A 20,537-nucleotide genomic window follows, 5' to 3' on the forward strand; every position below is an offset into this window, starting at 1 on the left:
GACGGAGGAGTAAGAAGAGCTACACTGGGCAAGAGATACAGGAGGTGTAGGTGTAGGTGGGGGGTAAACTGACACACACACACACGGTAAATATTTAGGTGTTACTGCCAGATGAGTCTGTGGCCTGCCTTCCTTTCTCCCTCATTCTCTCCATCCCATTCTTCCTCCCTCATTCTCTCCATCCCATTCTTCCTCCCTCATTCTCTCCATCCCATTCTTCCTCCCTCATTCTCTCCATCCCATTCTTCCTCCCTCATTCTCTCCATCCCATTCTTCCTCCCTCATTCTCTCCATCCCATTCTTCCTCCCTCATTCTCTCCATCCCAGTCTTCCTCCCTCATTCTCTCCATCCCATTCTTCCTCCCTCATTCTCTCCATCCCATTCTTCCTCCCTCATTCTCTCCATCCCATTCTTCCTCCCTCATTCTCTCCATCCCATTCTTCCTCCCTCTCCCTTCTTCTCTCCTATCTTCCCTCCTTCCCACCTATTCTCTCCCTTCCTCCCTCCCACCTATCCCCACCTGAAGATTAGACACCCTAGCTGTATTTTGAGAGCTATCGTAAAAATGTTGAGTGACTATTTTTGGTTAGGTGAGGTTTATTGTCTAGGAAACTCAGCATCACCCCTTAATGCTCCTTGAGTACGATGCCTTAACCCCTTGAGTACGATGCCTCAACCCCTTGAGTACGATGCATCAACCCCTCGAGTACGATGCCTCAACCCCTCGAGTACGATGCATCAACCCCTCGAGTACGATGCCTCAACCCCTCGAGTACGATGCCTCAACCCCTCGAGTACGATGCCTTAACCCCTCGAGTACGATGCCTTAACCCCTCGAGTACGATGCCTCAACCCCTCGAGTACGATGCCTCAACCCCTTAATCTTCAATATAAATAAGTTCAAGGATCATATTAGTTTATATATCCAATATTTCTAATACAAACCTGAGTAGTTAGTGATGAGATGCTGTGATATCTTCCGAGGTCAAGATAGTGTCAAGTCCAACCCACCAGACTTTCACCAGCGTTCTGTGTCCTGTGTTAGATGTGTCCTGTGATAGCTGTGTCCTGTGATAGCTGTGTTAACTCCAGAGAGAGGAATTCTATGCCTTCACGTGGGGTTGGATGTTCAGATCAGGTCACTAATTGGCACAGGAGAGATGGGAGGTCCCTGACACGTCCGTCTTGCTTGAACGCTGAGGCAAGACTGGCTGGGCGGCTACCTACATCCATCCATATACCAGCCACTACTCACCGCCCACCCCCCTGAGTCTCCGCCCCTGGGAAGTCCTCCTTGTATGGGGAGGAGGGAGAGTGTGGGTGGGTGGGTGGGTAGGTGGGATGGGTTGGGGAGGTGACCATATTGATCTTAATTACATTTGTTACAGATTCTGTGTAATTAACTAAGGATCATTAACCATACTATAACCAAATTATCCCATTATATGTCACGACTAATTATACACAGGTTAGGTTAGGTTAGGTTAGGTTAGGTTAGGTCTCTAGGAAGCATTTAGTCTATTTTTATTTGTTTTGGAATTTCTGGTATGAATAAATACAATCCTTTCATCTGACGTCATCTGTGGCGTTTCATCTATTGACATAAGCTAAGTAATATCCAGTCAATAATGTTTCCTCTCCTACCATTAATATGGAGAATAAACTTTGGTGCATAATAAAAAATTAAAGAAAGTACTAAGTGAAAGTTGTTACTATTGATAAACTTTTACTTGATTAGACGTAAAAAGTAATCGTCCAGAAAATTAATTAGTCACAAGTAGATTAATAGATTTTTATTTTATTTTATATATATATATATATATATATATATATATATATATTTTTTTTTTTTTAAAGCACTATTCTATCCAGGCATTATATCACTGACTCCAATATCGTCTCAAATAATAATATAATTAATAATAATAATAATTATAATAATACTAATAATAATAATAATAATAATAATAATAATAATAATAATAGTAATAATAATATTAATAATAATAATAATAATAATAATAAAGAAATACAAAAATGAAAAACAAAATCAAGAGTGAGAAACAATATATGTATGTTGTGTTGTCAATAGTAAGAGAAACAATTGAGACCCAGCAATTGTGTGTAAATGAGGCAGAAAGTCAGATCATCAACCTGGGACTTGGTCACATATGGCAGCAGGGTCTACCATTACACAACACATTATGCTTCCAATATCTTCCCAGTACCTCGCTGTTTGGTACCTGCCTACTGTCTGCTGCTTCTAATTGTAATCGATTATAAATATTTGGTTACTCGTCCATCACTGATCTTCTCCCACCTCACTTAACCTAACCTAACCCAAAATCCCGTAACCTAACCTAACCTGACAATATAAGATCAAGTATAACTAAATATTCCGTCGACATAAGTGAGAAAAAACAAGGACACACACACACACACACACACACACACACACACACACACACACACACACACACACACACACACACACACACACACACACACACACACACACACACACACACTCGTTAACGCTATTGAGGTGCTGGGACAGTTTTTTAACCACCCAACATTGTCAATTCCCCGTCAATATGAAAAAACATCAAAGCTGCCTCACCCACCACATCAACACCCACTCTAATGTCACCCAATCAATGTCACTCCCCACCACACGTCACCCAACACAGCCGTCACCTACCACACGTCACCCACCACAGCCGTCACTACAAAAATATAATCCTCTGGGTGATAATAACTTTAACTTGTACTACATAGCGAACTCCTGTACCAACTCCTCCTGAACTGTAACTAATACATAAACAAACTGATAAACACAGAGATGACTTGATGTCTTAATGTTTGGAGAACTTTATCCTGACATGTGTGAGATATAAAGTTGGATATGAGTATTTTACTTTATTTGTTACTGTAGAAACTGTAAGGTAGTTGTAGAGCAAGTTATTACACAGTTCGATACACCCACAGGTGTTACTTCCACCAACACCTGTGTTCCTCTAACATTATCACCACCACAGGTGTTACTTCCACCAACACCTGTGTTCCTCTAACATTATCACCACCACAGGTGTTACTTCCACCAACACCTGTGTTCCTCTAACATTATCACCACCACAGGTGTTACTTCCACCAACACCTGTGTTCCTCTAACATTATCACCACCACAGGTGTGAGAAGCAGCTGCCTTTCTCCTACCTGCACCAGGACCACTATGAGGAATTCCTTGGGATTTGTTCATGTGAAGGAGTGACATTCTAGTGTTCCAGGCTTCACTAACCCCCGGACCAAACCTTCCTATGTCAGCCTGACCTGTCCCTTAATGACCTAACCCACCTATTCCCAACAAACCCTAAATTTACCACCTCTAACATGACCCAATGTAACCTAACCAATACAGCACAGCACATGTCATCACTACTTGTGTAAGACATTATCAAGACGTTAAATATTATCTATTAATCATGTACTGTACACAACACTACAGGTACAGTACCACACCATCAATCATCACTACAAGGCGGAACACAGCACCACCCCCAACCTACTGTATATCGTCTTCAATAAGTAACTTAATTTACCATGAAAAATAATGTATCTCATTATCAATCTTGACTATTGTGATCAGAAATAAAGTTGCCTATTAAATTTTACAAATGAATGAATCACATCAAGAACCCGTAGAAAACATTTGATAACGTTAGTGTAAGTCGTGAATCTCCTGGCTCCAGCCTCGACCACGGCTGCTGAACAAGTGCCTGCGTCACAATCGGCCAGGACACCTTCCATCAGGCACGGCCAGCATGACAGGGTGGCCAATCACAGGCCAAGACGAGAGAAAGGAGGCGGAGCTATTTGACAATTCCTTGAGCAGACAATAGTATACCTTAAACCACTTGATGTAAACCCAAACCACTTAGTATAATCTCACACCACTTAGTGCACGCCCATACAAATTAATTCCCACACCACTTAAGTGCCCACCATAATATGTCCCCATGACACTTGTCACCCCAACACCACTTAGTCCACCCAAACACCACTTAGTTTACCCCACACCCCGGCCACCTAGTACCCCCCAGCCGCCAGGCACCCCAGCCACTTAATGCACCCCCGGCCACTTAGTGCACCCCCAGCCATAGCTCGGGGCGAGAAGTAACTGCTGCCGGGGTAGGCGACGAACAGACATACACCTGAAGGTCACTCTCCTCCTCCTCTCCTCACCTTCCTCTGTCCCTCTCTTTCTCGCCTCCTCCTTCTCCCTCTTCCCTTCTCCTGTCCTCTCTCTTTCTCGCCTTCCTCCTCCTCTCCTTACATCCTCCTTCTCGCATTTCTCTTATCCCTCCTCCTCCTTCCTTTACTCCCTTCCTCATACCATCATCATCCTCCTCCTCCTCCTCCTTGCTTCTTGCCTTCCCTCCATACCATCAATTCTCCTCCTCCTCCTCCTCGCTTCTTGCCTCCCTCACTACCATCATCCTCCTCCTCCTCCCCTCCCCTCCTCGCTTCTTGCCCCTCCCTCATACCATCATCATCCTCCTCCTCCCCTCCCTCCTCCTTCTTGCCTCCCCTCATACCATCATCCTCCTCCTCCTCCCCTCCTCCTCTTCTTGCCTCCCTCCCTACCACCCATCCTCCTCCTCCTCCTCCTCCTCCTTCTTGCCTTCCCTCCCATACCATCATCTCCTCCTCCTCCTCCTCCCTCCTTCTTGCCTCCCTCCCATACATCATCCTCCTCCTCCTCCTCCTCCTCCTTCTTGCCTCCCCCTCCTTCCATCATCCTCCTCCCTCCCTCCTCCTCCTTCTTGCCTCCCTATACCATCATCATCCTCCTCCTCTCCTCGCTTCTTGCCTTCCTCATGCCATCTGCCTCCTCCTCTCTTCCTAACCTTTGACCTTTCTTGACCTCCCTTTTCTTTGTTCCTCACCCTCTTCTCCTTCTCCCCCTCCCACTCTCTTCCACCTCTCCCTGCTCTCTTCCTTCTCTCCTCCCTGTCCCTCTCTTCCTCCCCTCATCTCCTCTTCCTCCCTCACACCTCCTTCTCCATCTCCTCCTTCCCTCTCCTCCTCTTCCTCTCTTTCTCCCCCTCCTCTTACCTCCCTCTCCCCCCCCAGCCAAGTTCACCTCCCTCACTGGCGAGTCACTCATTGCTCGCCCGCTCACACAGGGGGAGGACGCTACCCGTGTGCGTGTGTTAAATTATAAGTGTTTTAAGTGATTGACTCTACATAGTTCACACGCTTAATTCTCATCACGCTGAAGGTAAGTGTGTCCTAATGTTAAGTGTGTCCTAATGTTAAGTAGATATCTGAGTGTGTCCGGGGATGTCTCAGTGTGACCCGGAGATGTCTTAGTGTGACCAGGGATGTCTTAGTGTGACCCGAAGATGTCTTAGTGTGACCCGGGGATGTCTTAGTGTGACCCGAAGATGTCTTAGTGTCCTGATATTGTGTCCTAACCAGACTAAGTTTAAATGAATGTGATGGAGGGCTCTGGGACAGTGTGGAGGTAGTGGATATCTTGGGGTAGTGGAGGCCATCAGGGTACCAGTCAGTGTGGAGGTAGTGGAGGACCAGTCTAGTGTGGAGGGTAGTGGAGGTACCAGTCTAGTGTGGAGGGTAGTGGAGGTACCAGTCTAGTGTGGAGGATGGTGGAGGTACCAGTCTAGTGGAGGTAGTGGAGGTACCAGTCTAGTGTGGAGGTAGTGGAGGTACCAGTCTAGTGTGGAGGGTAGTGGAGGTATAGTCTAGTGTGGAGGTAGTGGAGGTACCAGTCTAGTGTGGAGGTAGTGGAGGTACCAGTCTAGTGTGGAGGGTAGTGGAGGGTACCAGTCTAGTGTGGGGGGAGGCAGTCGTGGAGGATAGTGGGGTCCAGTCAGGTGGAGGGTGCCAGTCATGTGGAGGTAGTGGAGCCAGCTAGTGTGGAGGTCCAGTCTGTGTGAGAGGGACCGTGAGGTGTAGTACCAGTCTGTGGAGGGTAGTGGAGGTACCAGTCTAGTGTGGAGGTAGTGGAGGCACCAGTCTAGTGTGGGATAGTGGAGGTACCAGTCTAGTGTGGAGGATGGTGGAGGTACCAGTCTAGTGTGGAGGGTAGTGGAGGTGCCAGTCTAGTGTGGAGGGTAGTGGAGGGTACCAGTCTAGTGTGGAGGGTAGTGGAGGGTACCAGTCTAGTGTGGAGGGTAGTGGAGGGTACCAGTCTAGTGTGGAGGGTAGTGGAGGGTAGTGGAAGACAACAGCGTTAATATCATCATCTTAACTACAACTGAAAAACTAAAACTAAAACACATCATCTAGGAAGGCCTTTTGCTCGCCAGTAACTTACACGTCCCAATTAACTCATAATGGAGACATGTTCGACTAACTTCCTTAAGCTATTGCACACACACATGGGATCCAAGATGGCGTCGATAGTGTACTGAGACTATAGTCAACTGGACAGTGTATTCTATTATGGGAGGAAATTCAGGTTCTTATCACTTTTTATTTACTTCCATTATGTCTACTCCCATTATGTCTACTCCCATTATGTCTACTCCCATTATGTCTACTCCCATTATGTCTACTCCTTTATGTCTACTCCCATTATGTCTACTCCCATTATGTCTACTCATTATGTCTACTCTCATTATGTCTACTCCATTATGTCTACTCCCCATTATGTCTACTCCCATTATGTCTACTCCCATTATGTCTACTCCCATTATGTCTACTCATTATGTCTCTCCCTTATGTCTACTCCTTATCTCTCCCATTATGTCTACTCCCATTATGTCTCTCATTATGTCTACTCCCATTATGTCTACTCCCATTATGTCTACTCCCATTATGTCTACTCCCATTATGTCTACTCCCATTATGTCTACTTTGAAAATGTCACATATTACCAAAATGTCTACTATGAGTTAATAACCTAACAAACCTAACCTAACCAATAATGTTGGTTGACGACGCCTGTTTGGTAGGTTCTTACGTCACATCTTACGACACAATACAAACTTGTGATTTTCTGAGCATTAGGAGTGAGTTCCTCGATAATTACTAGTTATGGAGGGTAGTGGAGGTGGAGGTGGAGAAACACACGTGTGTGTGGAGGGTAGTGAGGATCTTAGAGTGTGTGGAGGGAAGGAAGAGTGTGTGGGTAGTGGAGGTAGTAGGTGGTGGAGTGGAGGGAAACAAGTGTGTGTGGAGGGTAGTGGAGGGTCCTAGAGTGTGTGGAGGGAAGTGGAGGGAAACAAGTGTGTGTGGAGGGTAGTAAGTATGTGGAGGGTACTGGAGGGTATGGGAGGGAAGCAAGGGTAGTGGAGGGTAAGAGGAAGGCAAGAGAGCGAGCAGGGGTGAGAGTACTGCATTATTAGGCAAGCGAGTGTGCTAGCCTCAGGGTGTGGACACTAACGAGTCCCGCCGAGAGGTGACTGACCACCACAGACGTCAAAGATGGTGTTGTTGGGCCCATGGTTACGTTAGGTTACGTTAGGGTAGGTTACGTTAGGTTGGGGTAGCATTAGGTTAGGTTCGCGTTAGGTCAGCGTTAGGTTAGGTTCGCGTTAGGTCAGCGTTAGGTTAGGTTCGCGTTAGGTCAGCGTTAGGTTAGGTTCGCGTTAGGTCAGCGTTAGGTTAGGTTGAGGTAGCATTAGGTTAGGTTCGCGTTATGTGAGATTAGATTAAGTTAGGTTAGCTTAGATTAGTTGGGTTAGGTTAAGTTGGGTTGGGCTAGGTTGAGTTAGGTAAGGTTAGGTTAGGTTAGGTTAGGTAAGGTCAGACACTATTATATAACGCCTCGTCTGGGATGAGGTTCTGTATACAGTATATTACACGTTAGTTCTGGGATGAAAAAATCAGCATGACACTGAGTTTTATGTTCAAGGACAATATACTGCACATGTCTTCTTCACACACACACACACACACACACACACACACACACACACACACACACACACACACACACACACTGAATACAGAATATCAATGCCAGGTTAGGTTAGGTTAGTTTGCGAGAGGTACTTGTCATTATAACCCTATTTTTCCCTGCCAGAGTTACGGGCTAGGGGAAAATAGTTTTGTGTACTGGAAGGGAATGTTGAGGTCACAGGGAATTTCCCCGAAAACTGCCACTACCACCATCACCACCACTACCACCATCACCATCACTACCACCATCACCACCACTACCACCACCTTCACTAATACCACCACCACCACCACCACCACCATTACTACCACCACCACCACCACTAATACCACCATCTCCACCACCACCTTCACCACCACTACCACCATCACCACCACCACCACCACCATTACTGCCACCACCACCACCACTATTACCACCATCTCCACCACCACCTTCACCACCACTACCACCATCACCACCACTACCACCATCACCATCACTACCACCATCACCACCCACTACCACCATCACCACCACTTTCACCATCACCACCACTGCCACCATCACCACCACTGCCACCATCACCATCACTACCTGCATCACCACCACCTGTCACCATCACTACCACCATCACCACCCTACCACCATCACCATCACTACCACCACCATTACTACCACCACCACCACCACTAATACCACCATCTCCACCACCACCTTCACCACCACTACCACCATCACCACCACTACCACCACCTTCCCCACCACTACTACCACTACCACCATCACCACTACCACTACCACCACCACTAGTACCACCCTTACCCCCTCTAGTAGGCTGACCAAGAGAGTCAGTAGTGTGGGTCATTGTCCTAAGGGGGACAGAGACGCCATATGCTCCCTCCTGGACCCCAAAACATACGCGATTCTCAGACCAAAGACTCACCTGAAGATTAACACCCCCTGTTTATATTAACTTTAATTACCTTGATGTTAACTTAACCTAACCTAACCAGATTCACCTGAAGATTAACACCCCCAGAGTTTATTAACTTTAATTACCTTAAAGTTAACTTAATCTAACTTAAACCTAACCTAACCTTAAGCTCACCTAACCTAATTTAACCTAATGCTAACCTAACATAACTTAACCTAACCTAACCCTAAGGTAGTGTTATGGTGTGTAATCATTAGGTGAAATAAACATACATTACCTTTCACCTGGCCTGATGACACGTGGGGCCTGTACACACACACAGGTACAGGTCACGTCTTACAGAATACACACACACACACACACACACACACACACACACAGGTACAGGATTACGTCTTACAGAATACACATGCACACACACACACACAGGTACAGGTCAAAATGCCTGGAGAATACACACACATACACACACACACACACACACACACACAGGTACAGGTCACGTCTTACAGAATACACACACATACACACACACACACACACACACAAGGTACAGGTCGTCTTACAGAATACACACACATACACACACACACACACACACACACACACACACACACACTTTGGTAACGATATTGGTATGTGGTAATGGGTTAGGTTAGGTTAGGTTAGGTTAGGTTAGGTTATGTTAGGTTAGGTTACAATACCTTGATGCTCAGGTAGGACTCGTAATAATAACACCTTGGGTAAACCTTCACCTTGACGGCCTCTACCGGCATCATCCTCAACTATCATGGTGGTAATGGCTGTGATTGGTTCATTTTTTCTCAAGGTCACTGCTGATTGGTCTGTCATCCTTCCTCCCGCCGCCTCATACCTCCTTCCCTCCCTTCTCTTCCTTCTACTTCCACTGCTTCTTCATCCTCCTTCACCCTCTCCTTCCTCCTCCTCCTTCACCCTCTCCCACCTCCTCCTCCTCCTTCTACCTCTTCACCTTCCCCTCCCTCCCTCCTCCTCCTCCTCCTCCCGTGTCCCGAGGCTCTGCCCACTCCCACACTATTTTTTTTATGACGGAAGACTCTGTCAACACACACACACACACACACACACACACACACACACACTGTTTTGACTTGAGTCCATTTGTTTCACTATTTTGACTTAAGTCCATTGATTCACTGTTTTGACTTGAGTCCATTGATTCACTGTTTTGACTTGAGTCCATTGGTTCACTGTTTTGACTTAAGTCCATTGATTCACTGTTTTGACTTGAGTCCATTGATTCATTCACACGTGTTCAGTGACGTGAACCATTCATGTTACCAACGTTTATCATGTTGAGAACGTGTACAGGGTAAGACCAAGTGGTGGAACAGGTGAGGAAGACAAGATCCTGTTCGATCTCCCTCACCCCATTACCACAGGATCTCCCTCACCCCATTACCACAGGATCTCCCTCACTCCATTACCACAGGATCTCCCTCACTCCATTACCACAGGATCTCCCTCACCCCATTACCACAGGATCTCCCTCACCCCATTACCACAGGATCTCCCTCACTCCATTACCACAGGATCTCCCTCACTCCATTACCACAGGATCTCCCTCACCCCATTACCACAGGATCTCTCTCACCCCATTACCACAGGATCTCCCTCACCCCATTACCACAGGATCTCCCTCACCCCATTACCTCACCCCATTACCACAGGATCTCTCACCCCCCATTACCACAGGGATCTCCCTCACCCCCACAGGATCTCCCTCACCCCCATTACCACAGGGATTACCCACAGGATCTCCTCACCCCATTACCACAGGCTCTCCCTCACCCCATTACCTGGATCTCCCTCACCCCATTACCTGGATCTCCCTCACCCCATTACCACAGGATCTCCCTCACCCCATTACCACAGGATTCCCTCACCCCATTACCACAGGATCTCCTCACCCCATTACTACAGGATCTCACCCCCATTACCACAGGATCTCCCTCACCCCATTACCACAGGCTCTCCCTCACCCCATTACCACAGGATTCCCTCTCCCCCAATCACCCCATTACCACAGGATCTCCTCACTCCACAGACACAAGGATCTCCCTCACCCTAACACAGACCCTCTCCTCACTCTCCCCCAACACATCTCTCTCCCCATCAAGGACGTCCCCACCACACCACCTCCCCACCACTCCCTACCACCACACTACCACCAGACCTTCACCACCTCCCCACCACCACCACCACAGACCTTCACCCACCACCTCCCCTACCACCACCCCCTACCATCACCCCCCCTCCCCACCACCACCACCAGACCTCCCCCACCACCGCCACCACCCACACCGCCAACTCCACCCTCAGTATTGTAGGTGGAGGTGATCAAGTTCTTATGGAGGTAAAACAAGTGGAGAAGCAGTGAGGCAAGAGGAGGAGGAGGAGGAGGAGGAGGAGGAGGTGGAGAGAAGGAATTGACGTCTTTACAAAAAAATCAATTCATCATAACAGAGAAAAATACAGTAATGTAACCTAACCCATCCTAACTAACCTACATAACCGAACCTATCACCTAACATAACCCCTAACTAACCTAACCTAACCCCATCTAACTAACCTATCTAACTATCTGACTAACCTATCCTAACCCTAACATAACCCATCCTAACTAACCTATCCTGACCTAACATAACCCATCCTAACTAACCTATCCCAACCTAACATAACCCATCCTAACTAACCTATCCTGACCTAACCTATCCTAACCTAACATAACCTATCCTAACATAACCCATCCTAACATAACCCATCCTAACTAACCTAGCCTAACATAACCCATCCTAACTAACCTAACCTATCCTAACCTAACCTAACCTAGCCCATCCTAACCTAACGTAAATTAACCTAACTTTGATGATAATTTAACCTGATAGTGTGGTCAGATTCAGAGGGTGTCACCAGATTCTTCTAGGTGGGGGGGGGGGGATTGCGTCAAGGTTCTTCTCTTGCGTCATGTTGCGTCCATCACTTACACTTGATTCACCCGGACATTCCAGCGTTAATGAAGAGGGAATAAAGGATGATGGGTGGGTGATTGGGTGGGTGATTGGGTGACAGTGTGCGGTGGTGGTGGGTGACAGTTGATGGTGGTGGTGGGTGACAATGGGCGGTGGTGGTGGGTGACAGTTGATGGCGGTGGGTAAAAGTTGGTGGCATATTAAGTTTAGGTCAGCCAGATGGCTCACCTATGCTCAATATGCCACCCAGGTGTATGTGTGTGTGTGTGTGTGTTACGGGTGTGTGTTACAGGTGTGTGGTGTATGTTACAGGGGTGTGTGGTGTATGTTACAGGTGTGTGTGGTGTATGTTACAGGTGTGTGTGTGTGTGGTGTATGTTACAGGTGTGTGTGGTGTATGTTACAGGTGTGTGTGAGGTGTGTTACGGAATGTGCGTGTGTGTGTGGTGTATGTTACAGGTGTGTGTGGTGTATATTTTTGGGTGTGTGTGAGGTGTGTGTTACAGGTATTGTGTGTGTGTGGTGTATGTTACAGGTGTGTGTGGTGTATGTTACAGGTGTGTGTGTGAGGGTGTGTTACAGGTGTGTGTGGTGTGTGTTACAGGTGTGTGTGTGTGTGTGGTGTATGTGTTACAGGTGTGTGTGTGTGTATGTTACAGGTGTGTGTGAGGTGTGTGTGAGGTATGTGTTACAGGTGTGTTGTGTGTGGTGTATGTTACAGGTGTGTGTGTGTGTGGTGTATGTTACAGGTGTGTGTATATGTTACAGGTGTGTTGTGTGTGACTGTTGGTAATGGTGGGGAAGGCAGGTCGGCCGTGACCTTGATGGTGGTAGCGTAGTTACTGTGTGGTGGTGGAGGAGATGATTGTCAGCGTTCACGACAATGCCATTATGTACCACAGGCCAGCCCCGATGGTGGTGGTGGTGGTAGTAGTTGTAGTGATGGTAGTGGTAGTAGTTGTAGTGATGGTAGTGGTAGTAGAGGTGGGAGTAGTAGTCGTAGTGGTTGGCCAGTAGATGGTTTGCCCTCCCAATGCGTGTGTGGCTATTCCTATGATGGCGATCACGCCATGGTTTGCAAGAAGGGGGGCTTCATATGCATGAGGCATGACGAGGTAAGGGATCTCACAGCAAATATGTTGAAGGAAACCTGCCGGGACGTCATGGTAGAACCGACCCTCCTTCCACTGGATGGCGAGATCCTCCAACACAGGACTTCAAACACATCTAACGAAACCCGTGTGGACGTCAGTGCTCGAGGATTCTGGACGCGGGGACAGCGAGCCTTCTTCGACATCAGGATTTTTGATCCCATGGCCGTTTGTCACCGTAACCTAGCTCTCGATGCTGCACATAGGAGGAACGAGAACGACAAGAGAAGGGCATATGGTGAGAGAATTCAAAATGTCGATCAAGGCAGCTTCACTCCGCTGGTGTTCACAACCTCTGGTGGGATGGGCCCAAGCGCAAGATGTTTCTACGCCAGACTCGCGGAGCTGATCTCCAAACAGAAGCAGCAGCCCAGAAGTTATATCACAGCCTGGATGAGATGTCGACTGTCCTTCTCTCTCCTTCGGTCGGCTTTGCTCTGCCTCAGGGGAACGAGAGCTTCTGCCCCTACTCCGTCAACTGCTGCAGATATCGACTATGAGGCTACAGTCACCGAATGCCGCATCGATCTGCGGCTCAACTAATTTAACACAGATAGGATAGTTGCTTATGTATTAGGATATTTAATATTAAGGTAAATAAATGGTGGCGAAGGTGTGGCTATTGGGGGAGGCTGTAGTAGTAGTAGTAGTAGTAGTAGTAGTAGTAGTAGTAGTAGTAGTAGTAGTAGTAGTAGTAGTGGTGGTGGCAGTAATAGTAGTGGTAGTAGTAATAGTAGTGGTGGTAGTAGTAGTAGTGTAATTGAGGTGGTAGTAGTAGTAGTAGTGGTGGTAGTAGTAGTAGTGATGGTAGTAGTAGTAGTGGTGGTAGTAGTAATGGTGGTGGTAGTAGTAGTAGTGGTGGTAGTAGTAGTGGTGGTGGTAGCAGTTGTAGTGATGGTAGTAGATAGTAGTGGTGGTAGTGGTAAGTGGTGGTAGTGGTAGTAGTATGTTATTCTCAAAGCCAGGTGTTATCGCTATGTCACCACCATGAACGTCACCAACAATCCCGTAGAGTCAACTCCTCAAAGTCAGTTCACCTCTTCCCTGTGAACCCCGAACCCCGAGATTCGTGAACCCGATTCATCTATGTATCGAATAATGTATCAATCCACTGCTTCGGGTTCATGAATCTGAATCTCAGGGGTTAATGTCAACTTAACCTAACCTAACCTACTTTGCACCAATGGATCACGTGAAGATTAGACACCCCTAGCTTATATAACCTTTACAAATATCACTTTCATTGCTATGCTAACCTACTTTGCACCAATGGATCACGTGAAGATTAGACACCCCTAGCTTATATAACCTTTACAAATATCACTTTCATTGCTAACCTAACCTGACCTGACGACTATCTGCTTCAGTACGAACCTAACCTAACCCAACCTAACCTAACCTCACGTCTTCTGCAGGTACACGGTTGATGGAGGTCGTTCACCCACCCACTCGGTTTTTATAAGACTTAAATTATTCAGTTCGGGTTCCAATGTTGTGGGTTTTTGTTCCTGGAGACAGATAACTCCTGGGATGATGAAGCTACACTGTTCACTACTGGTGTTATGTAAATGTTGAACTACCGGGGACTTGCATTATGAATTAACTAAAATATATAAAAAATAATAAATAAAATAAATAAATTAAGATAAACAACATGAAACATAAATGAATAAACATTAATACATATAAAATAAAGACAAATAAATAAATTAATTAATATACATAAATAAATAAGCATAGAAAAATAAACATATTAAATACAAGTGAATTAACATACAAAAATAAATGAACAATAAATTAATAAACTTAAATAAATAGGTTAATAAACATAAACAATTATAACTAAATAAATAAATAAATTGTCAAATCTTGGTTAGTTGGTAGGCAGGTGGCACCACGCCTGACTGCTCACTAACAAGCAGTTTAGGGCCAATGACACCAGTTGAGAAGAGAAGTGTGTTGGCCATTGGCTGCAACATCTCCCTCACCCCCCCCTCCTTCTCCCCTTTTCCTCTTCCCCCTCCTTTCCACTTTTCTCCTCATCCTCCCCCTCTTCCTCCTCCTCCTTCTCCCCTTTTCCTCTCCTCATCCTCCCTCTCCCTCACCCCCCCCTCCTTCTCCCCTTTTCCTCTTCCCCCTCCTTTCCACTTTTCTCCTCATCCTCCCCCTCTTCCTCCTCCTCCTTCTCCCCTTTTCCTCTCCTCATCCTCCCTCTCCTTCTCCCCTTTTCCTCTTCCCCCTCTTTTCATCCTCCCCCTCTTCCTCTCCCCCCTCCTCCTAACTCACTCAAATCGCTAATAATTTCATCTCTAGTTTGGGTTAAGTTAGGCACCAATCTGCCAAGGAGTAATGATTCAGTGTTAATAGATTGCAACAACAACAACAACAACAAAAACAACAATAAAGAATAACGTATCAAGAATAGAACAAATAACAACAAGAATAAACAAAAGAAACTGTAACAATGTGATATTTTGTTCCGGGTTTTTATATTAATCAAAGAAGAAGAAGAAGAAGAAGAAGAAGAAGAAGAAGCCTCGTCCAGATGGCGGGAAATTATTAATGCAACTGAGGAAAGCCCCCCCTCTCCCCCCTTCCCCCCCACCACCTCTCAACCCTCCCAAGGCCGACGAGTGAGGTGTAGAGGGAGAGGTGGATAATAAATACCATTAACCTAACCTAACTTAATATTATCTAATTTAACCTTACCTAACCTTACGTAGCCTAATTTAACCTTACCTAATTTAACTTACTGTAACTTAGAGAGGTGTCCTTGAATTAACTCTCAATTGGTTCAGCCATGTTAATAGTGTTATTATTATCCACTCTGTATCTGTATTTTTCTGGCTAAATAAACTGTTTCAATATCAATACGGTTAAGGTGACGTGGATAAGAGGGGCCGCAATGCTACTAGCTCTCCTACATTGCCCACTGGAGAAATCAATCGCCTGCGGGCACACACACACACACACACACACACACACACACACACACACACACTAATAACGTCGCGGAATTCCTATGCAAGAAGAAATTATCCAAATTACTAACTTCCTCTGGACAGTGGTGACTGACAATGTAAATCCAACTTAGCCTGTTTTAGATACGTGTGATTTTACTGCGGTGGATATTGCTGCTGTGAGGATTAGGTGAACTAGTTATAGATGGATCAAGGTTAATATTTATGAGTTTCGGTGGATAAAGTTACAGTGTGATGTCATGTTTCAAAACTTCAAAATCTAATAATACAGTTCGTTGATTTTTGTAGACGAAGTTTCACCATTCCAAGCGTCAGGGTACAAATTACACCGTACACAAAATATAAATATTACTAAGACGTCAGATTAACTCTATAACCCGTGTACGTAGGCCATTTCACTTTCAAATGGTGATATAACTTATTCTTGATGAAGTTTGGGGACCCTAACGGTGATAATGTCAGAGAGTTACACATGTAATTTGTTTATACAGTATATTAACAACTGTACAAATGATAAATACCCGTTATTATGAAATGTTTTAATAATAAGCGTTGCATAAGCCATTTTATCATTCACCGCTTACATATCGATACAGAACAATAAAATAACAATTAATCAAGATAAAATATTAACACGATAGATCTTAATCACAACAACTCTCTTCTAATTTCCACTATCTCTGACCTTAATGATGCGCCGTAAACAGTGAGTGAACAAACAGCCTGACCCCATCGCTGTCACGCCTTCATTAACGTCATATTGTTAGTGGCTGAAATCTAACAGTGAATTTATCCAAACCAATTCCTTGTTTGATGCAAATTTGGGAGGAAATTTTTCGATATCTTGATTAAATTCTTCGGGTTAATTTGGTTTAGTTAGAAAATAATAAAGATTGTAATGTAATTTGTAGTATTTCTGTCTAAAAATATTTCCTTGTCCAGTACTGAGGTGTAGTCAGTTGTCACAGTCTAATATAACCATCACCTCACATATATAATAATGAGATGATGTATTGACAGTCTTATATCATTATATCTAAGCCTGTCACACACTCAAATTTACACTGTATAGTTAAACGGATACCATATTAATTAATGACTCGAAGTAAATTCTGGTGGTACTTCACCAGACACGAGACATTTACGAGTATCTACACGTCATGCATGAAATTATTAATCAGAACATTAAAAAAATATGATGTTTGGTACTTTGGGAAATAGACAAAAAAAATGTTTCTATAAATTCATATAGAAAAGATACCACTTACCGGGAAGGAAAGGCTAGCAGGTCGAAGTCCATTCTCTTTATCACTACCGTCAAACTACTGCATCCGACGCTCAGGTTATCGTGGTAAACGGTCAGATGGGATCAATAACACTTTATAGAAAGATACACAAAACCAGAGGAACAACGATACTTGCCACAGCTGAGAGTTCAAGTTCATAACTCTGCCCTACGTCTCTACACTCACGTATCCAATGCTCGAGTGTTGGCGCCTCTAGGGATCCTGCGTATAAATTAACCCTAAAAATTGCTTTAAGTAAATTTATTTTTCTATCTTCTTTTTATATATATTTTTTCTCCACAGGTGATGAGAGAATTAATATACATCCCCTGGGTAGTGGTGGTCACCTTGGTAGCAGGAAGTCCGCTGGAGGTGAGTAAAAATGGCCAATCCGGGGCGGTGGATATTGACGCCACTATCCAGCAAAGTTTCACGCCCAGAATGGAAAAAAGTATGCGCTTTAACCAGCTGGTGGTCGCCAAATTACAGCATAGTCTCAAAACCCTCGCCAGGGATAAAAGACTAACTCAGCCTGCAGGTGAGAATAATAGTACAACTCAATGTTTTCAAGATAATTTTATACATTTTGTGTCAGTAAAACTTAATTCCATGAATTTTAAGATTTAACACAAATACATGACATTATCGCACTAGTATTTGCCAGTTTACACTACTTACATTATCCGATAAAATCTTGCTTTGTAGATATAGAGACGGCTGAAGACCGAGTGTTTGCACAACTGCTGGAGAAGATCGGCGCCCTCAATAAGGCCCTTGAGTCCCTCGAGGAGTCAGTCAGCATCCTCAGCACCCGCTTGTTGGATGCTGCAGGTGAGTGTGTGTGCGTGAGTGTGAGTGTGAGTGTGTGTGCGTGAGTGTGTGTGCGTGTGTGAGTGTGTGTGTGCGTGTGTGTGTGAGTGTGTGTGATATTGAAATGTGTTCTATACCTAAATACTGTAGTTGTCTACTATATGCTTGTATTTATTTTTTTACTGTTATTAGTATTTGACAAGTATTATGTAGAGGGTTGATGGATCTCTTCCACTTGATAATTTTCTAGGTATAGAATCAACGTCCGCGAAAACAACAACAGCTAAACGATTAACAACAGTTGAAGCACTAACACCTGAACGATTAACAACAGTTGAAGCACCAACAACTGAACGATTAACAACAGTTGAAGCATCAACAACTGAACGATTAACAACAGATGAAGCATCAACAACTGAACGATTAACAACAGTTGAAGCATCAACAGCTGAACGATTAACAACAGTTGAAGCATCAACAACTGAACGATTAACAACAGTTGAAGCACTAACAGCTGAACGATTAACAACAGTTGAAGCACCAACAACTGAACAATTAACAACAGTTGAAGCACCAACAACTGAACAATTAACAACAGTTGAAGCACCATCGTCACCACAGCCGTGTAACCTGACGACACATTTCAAGTGTGATAATGGAAGCTGCTTCTCACAAGATCTGCGCTGCAATGGAATCTCCGACTGTCAGGATGGCAGCGATGAGCCTGTTGATTGTGCTAAAGAACAGGTGAGGAGGTTGATGGTCTCCACGATTATATATGACGACAGAACATACATACACTGTCTTTTGTACACACACACACACACACACTCACACACACAAGCACTTTAGCATGAAGCGTTAAAGGTACCTAACTACACTATACAGGTTACATATATATTTTACTTTTATCCTCTTCGCCACTGATCGGCTTGTTAGCCGCTTGGGCGATCGGTCACGTCTCTTTTCATTTATATTCTTCACCAAAAGATCGGCTCGCTAGCCGCCCGGGCGATCGGTCACGTCTCTGTCACGCACTGTTGGCAAATACTGGGCATGCACCGGCTCTTGAATGTACCTGAACCCGCTCCAGTGTTGGTCAAGTCTTCTCTTGAAAGAGCTCACACTCGGTGCCGTCACAACACTCTCTGGTAGATTGTTCCAAGAGTTTACAACTCTCACTCCGAAAAAGTTTGCCCTCACGGTTTTCTGGACTTGCGGCTTCTTCAATCTTGAGCTGTGACCCCTTGTGGGGCGAGCGTCCGCCAGCTCCAAGTAAGGACACTCAACTGAGTAGTGCCCCTGAGATGCTTATAAACCTCAACTAGGTCCCCCCTTGCCCGTCTGTAGTATAAGCTAGGCAAGTTCAGGCGCTCCAATCTCTCAGGGTAGCTGAGGTGCCGAAGTGCAGGCACCAGTCTGGTGGCCCTCCTTTGAACATTTTCAACCAACTGACAGTCCCTAGCATATCTCGGGGACCAGATGGGGTGACAGTACTCCAGATGGGGAAGCACTTCACTTTTACTTTATTGTATAGTATTTTTAATTTCGTATTTACTCCTGGTCAATTTTTAAAACAATATCCTATATTTATTTCAAAATATCGAAAACTTTTTAGTGGTTGATTTGGAAAGTAAGGGAAAATTCCCCAAGAATTCTTTTTAGATAGTGAAGATGTTGATAACTTTATTGTTACCAGTTACCACCACTACTACTGCTACTACCACTACTGCTGTTACTACCACTACTACATAACATAATAACAACATAAAGGTCTGCCGCCCCAGTAATTCTAATACTAGAGAAGATTGGCCCCACTCAATGTAAAATATTTTATCCTCCGAGAAGTGGCGACGCCAAGCAGCTGGGGCTATAAGCTCTACGGTGAAGCACGTGTGTCCATAAGAGTGCGCCGTCCTTAGTTTATATTCCTTGGCTACCCTCAACACTCTTAATGTTACAAGTATACTACGGACAACACCACAACTATATATTACTGATTTTAATTTACAGTAGACAATAAAAAAAATACAAACTTAACTTAGTAAAAAAAGGTAAAAAAAAATATTTGAAGCTCATTTTATCTATTTATTTAGCTTATAATTAATATATTATTAAATGGTCGTGTTCGTGACTTACAGCCAACATTGCTATTTTGAGGTCGTTGTGCACTGACCTCAAAATGTAAACACCAGTTGATAATATTTTTGTGTATTACAACTTTATCTCACCAGAAAACATCATTTCATCGAGTATAATCTGGGATTTGAGTGTTTTTGTGTACGTTTATTAACATATAACTTAATTGTAGTGGAGACATATTACTATTACTGAGGTTTTTACTTGAAATAATAATATACTAAGGGAAGGTTGAGGACCTGAGGTGTATCTCCGGGTGTTAGCCTCTTGGGCACAATACCGCGATAAGTAAAGGTTCAACTATACACACAC

At 44.7% G+C, this 20,537-nt stretch overlaps 2 protein-coding genes across 5 annotated transcripts in view; one reads left to right on the top strand and one right to left on the bottom strand.

Annotated features, from left to right (window-relative positions):
- LOC121879698 overlaps window positions 1–1,191 on the bottom strand; it is a 35,876-nt gene extending 34,685 nt beyond the window's left edge. The window contains exon 1 of the mRNA XM_042386429.1: window positions 947–1,191. The gene's annotated coding sequence lies outside the window, so the exon portion shown is untranslated. The remainder of the gene's footprint in view (window positions 1–946) is intronic.
- Window positions 1,192–5,156: 3,965 nt separating this feature from the next.
- The window catches only part of LOC121879675 (low-density lipoprotein receptor-related protein 2-like), a 37,722-nt gene continuing 22,341 nt past the window's right edge, over window positions 5,157–20,537 (top strand). For all 4 annotated transcript variants that reach the window (XM_042386387.1, XM_042386388.1, XM_042386389.1 and 1 more), the window contains exons 1-4: window positions 5,157–5,282; window positions 17,580–17,814; window positions 17,982–18,107; window positions 18,337–18,833. In XM_042386387.1, coding sequence (XP_042242321.1) covers window positions 17,583–17,814; window positions 17,982–18,107; window positions 18,337–18,833 — 855 coding nt within the window. In that variant the 5' untranslated portion in view covers window positions 5,157–5,282; window positions 17,580–17,582. The remainder of the gene's footprint in view (window positions 5,283–17,579; window positions 17,815–17,981; window positions 18,108–18,336; window positions 18,834–20,537) is intronic.

This window comes from Homarus americanus, unplaced genomic scaffold, assembly GCF_018991925.1.
Source record: "Homarus americanus isolate GMGI-L3 unplaced genomic scaffold, GMGI_Hamer_2.0 scaffold42643, whole genome shotgun sequence".
Taxonomy (NCBI): Eukaryota; Metazoa; Arthropoda; class Malacostraca; order Decapoda; family Nephropidae; genus Homarus; species Homarus americanus.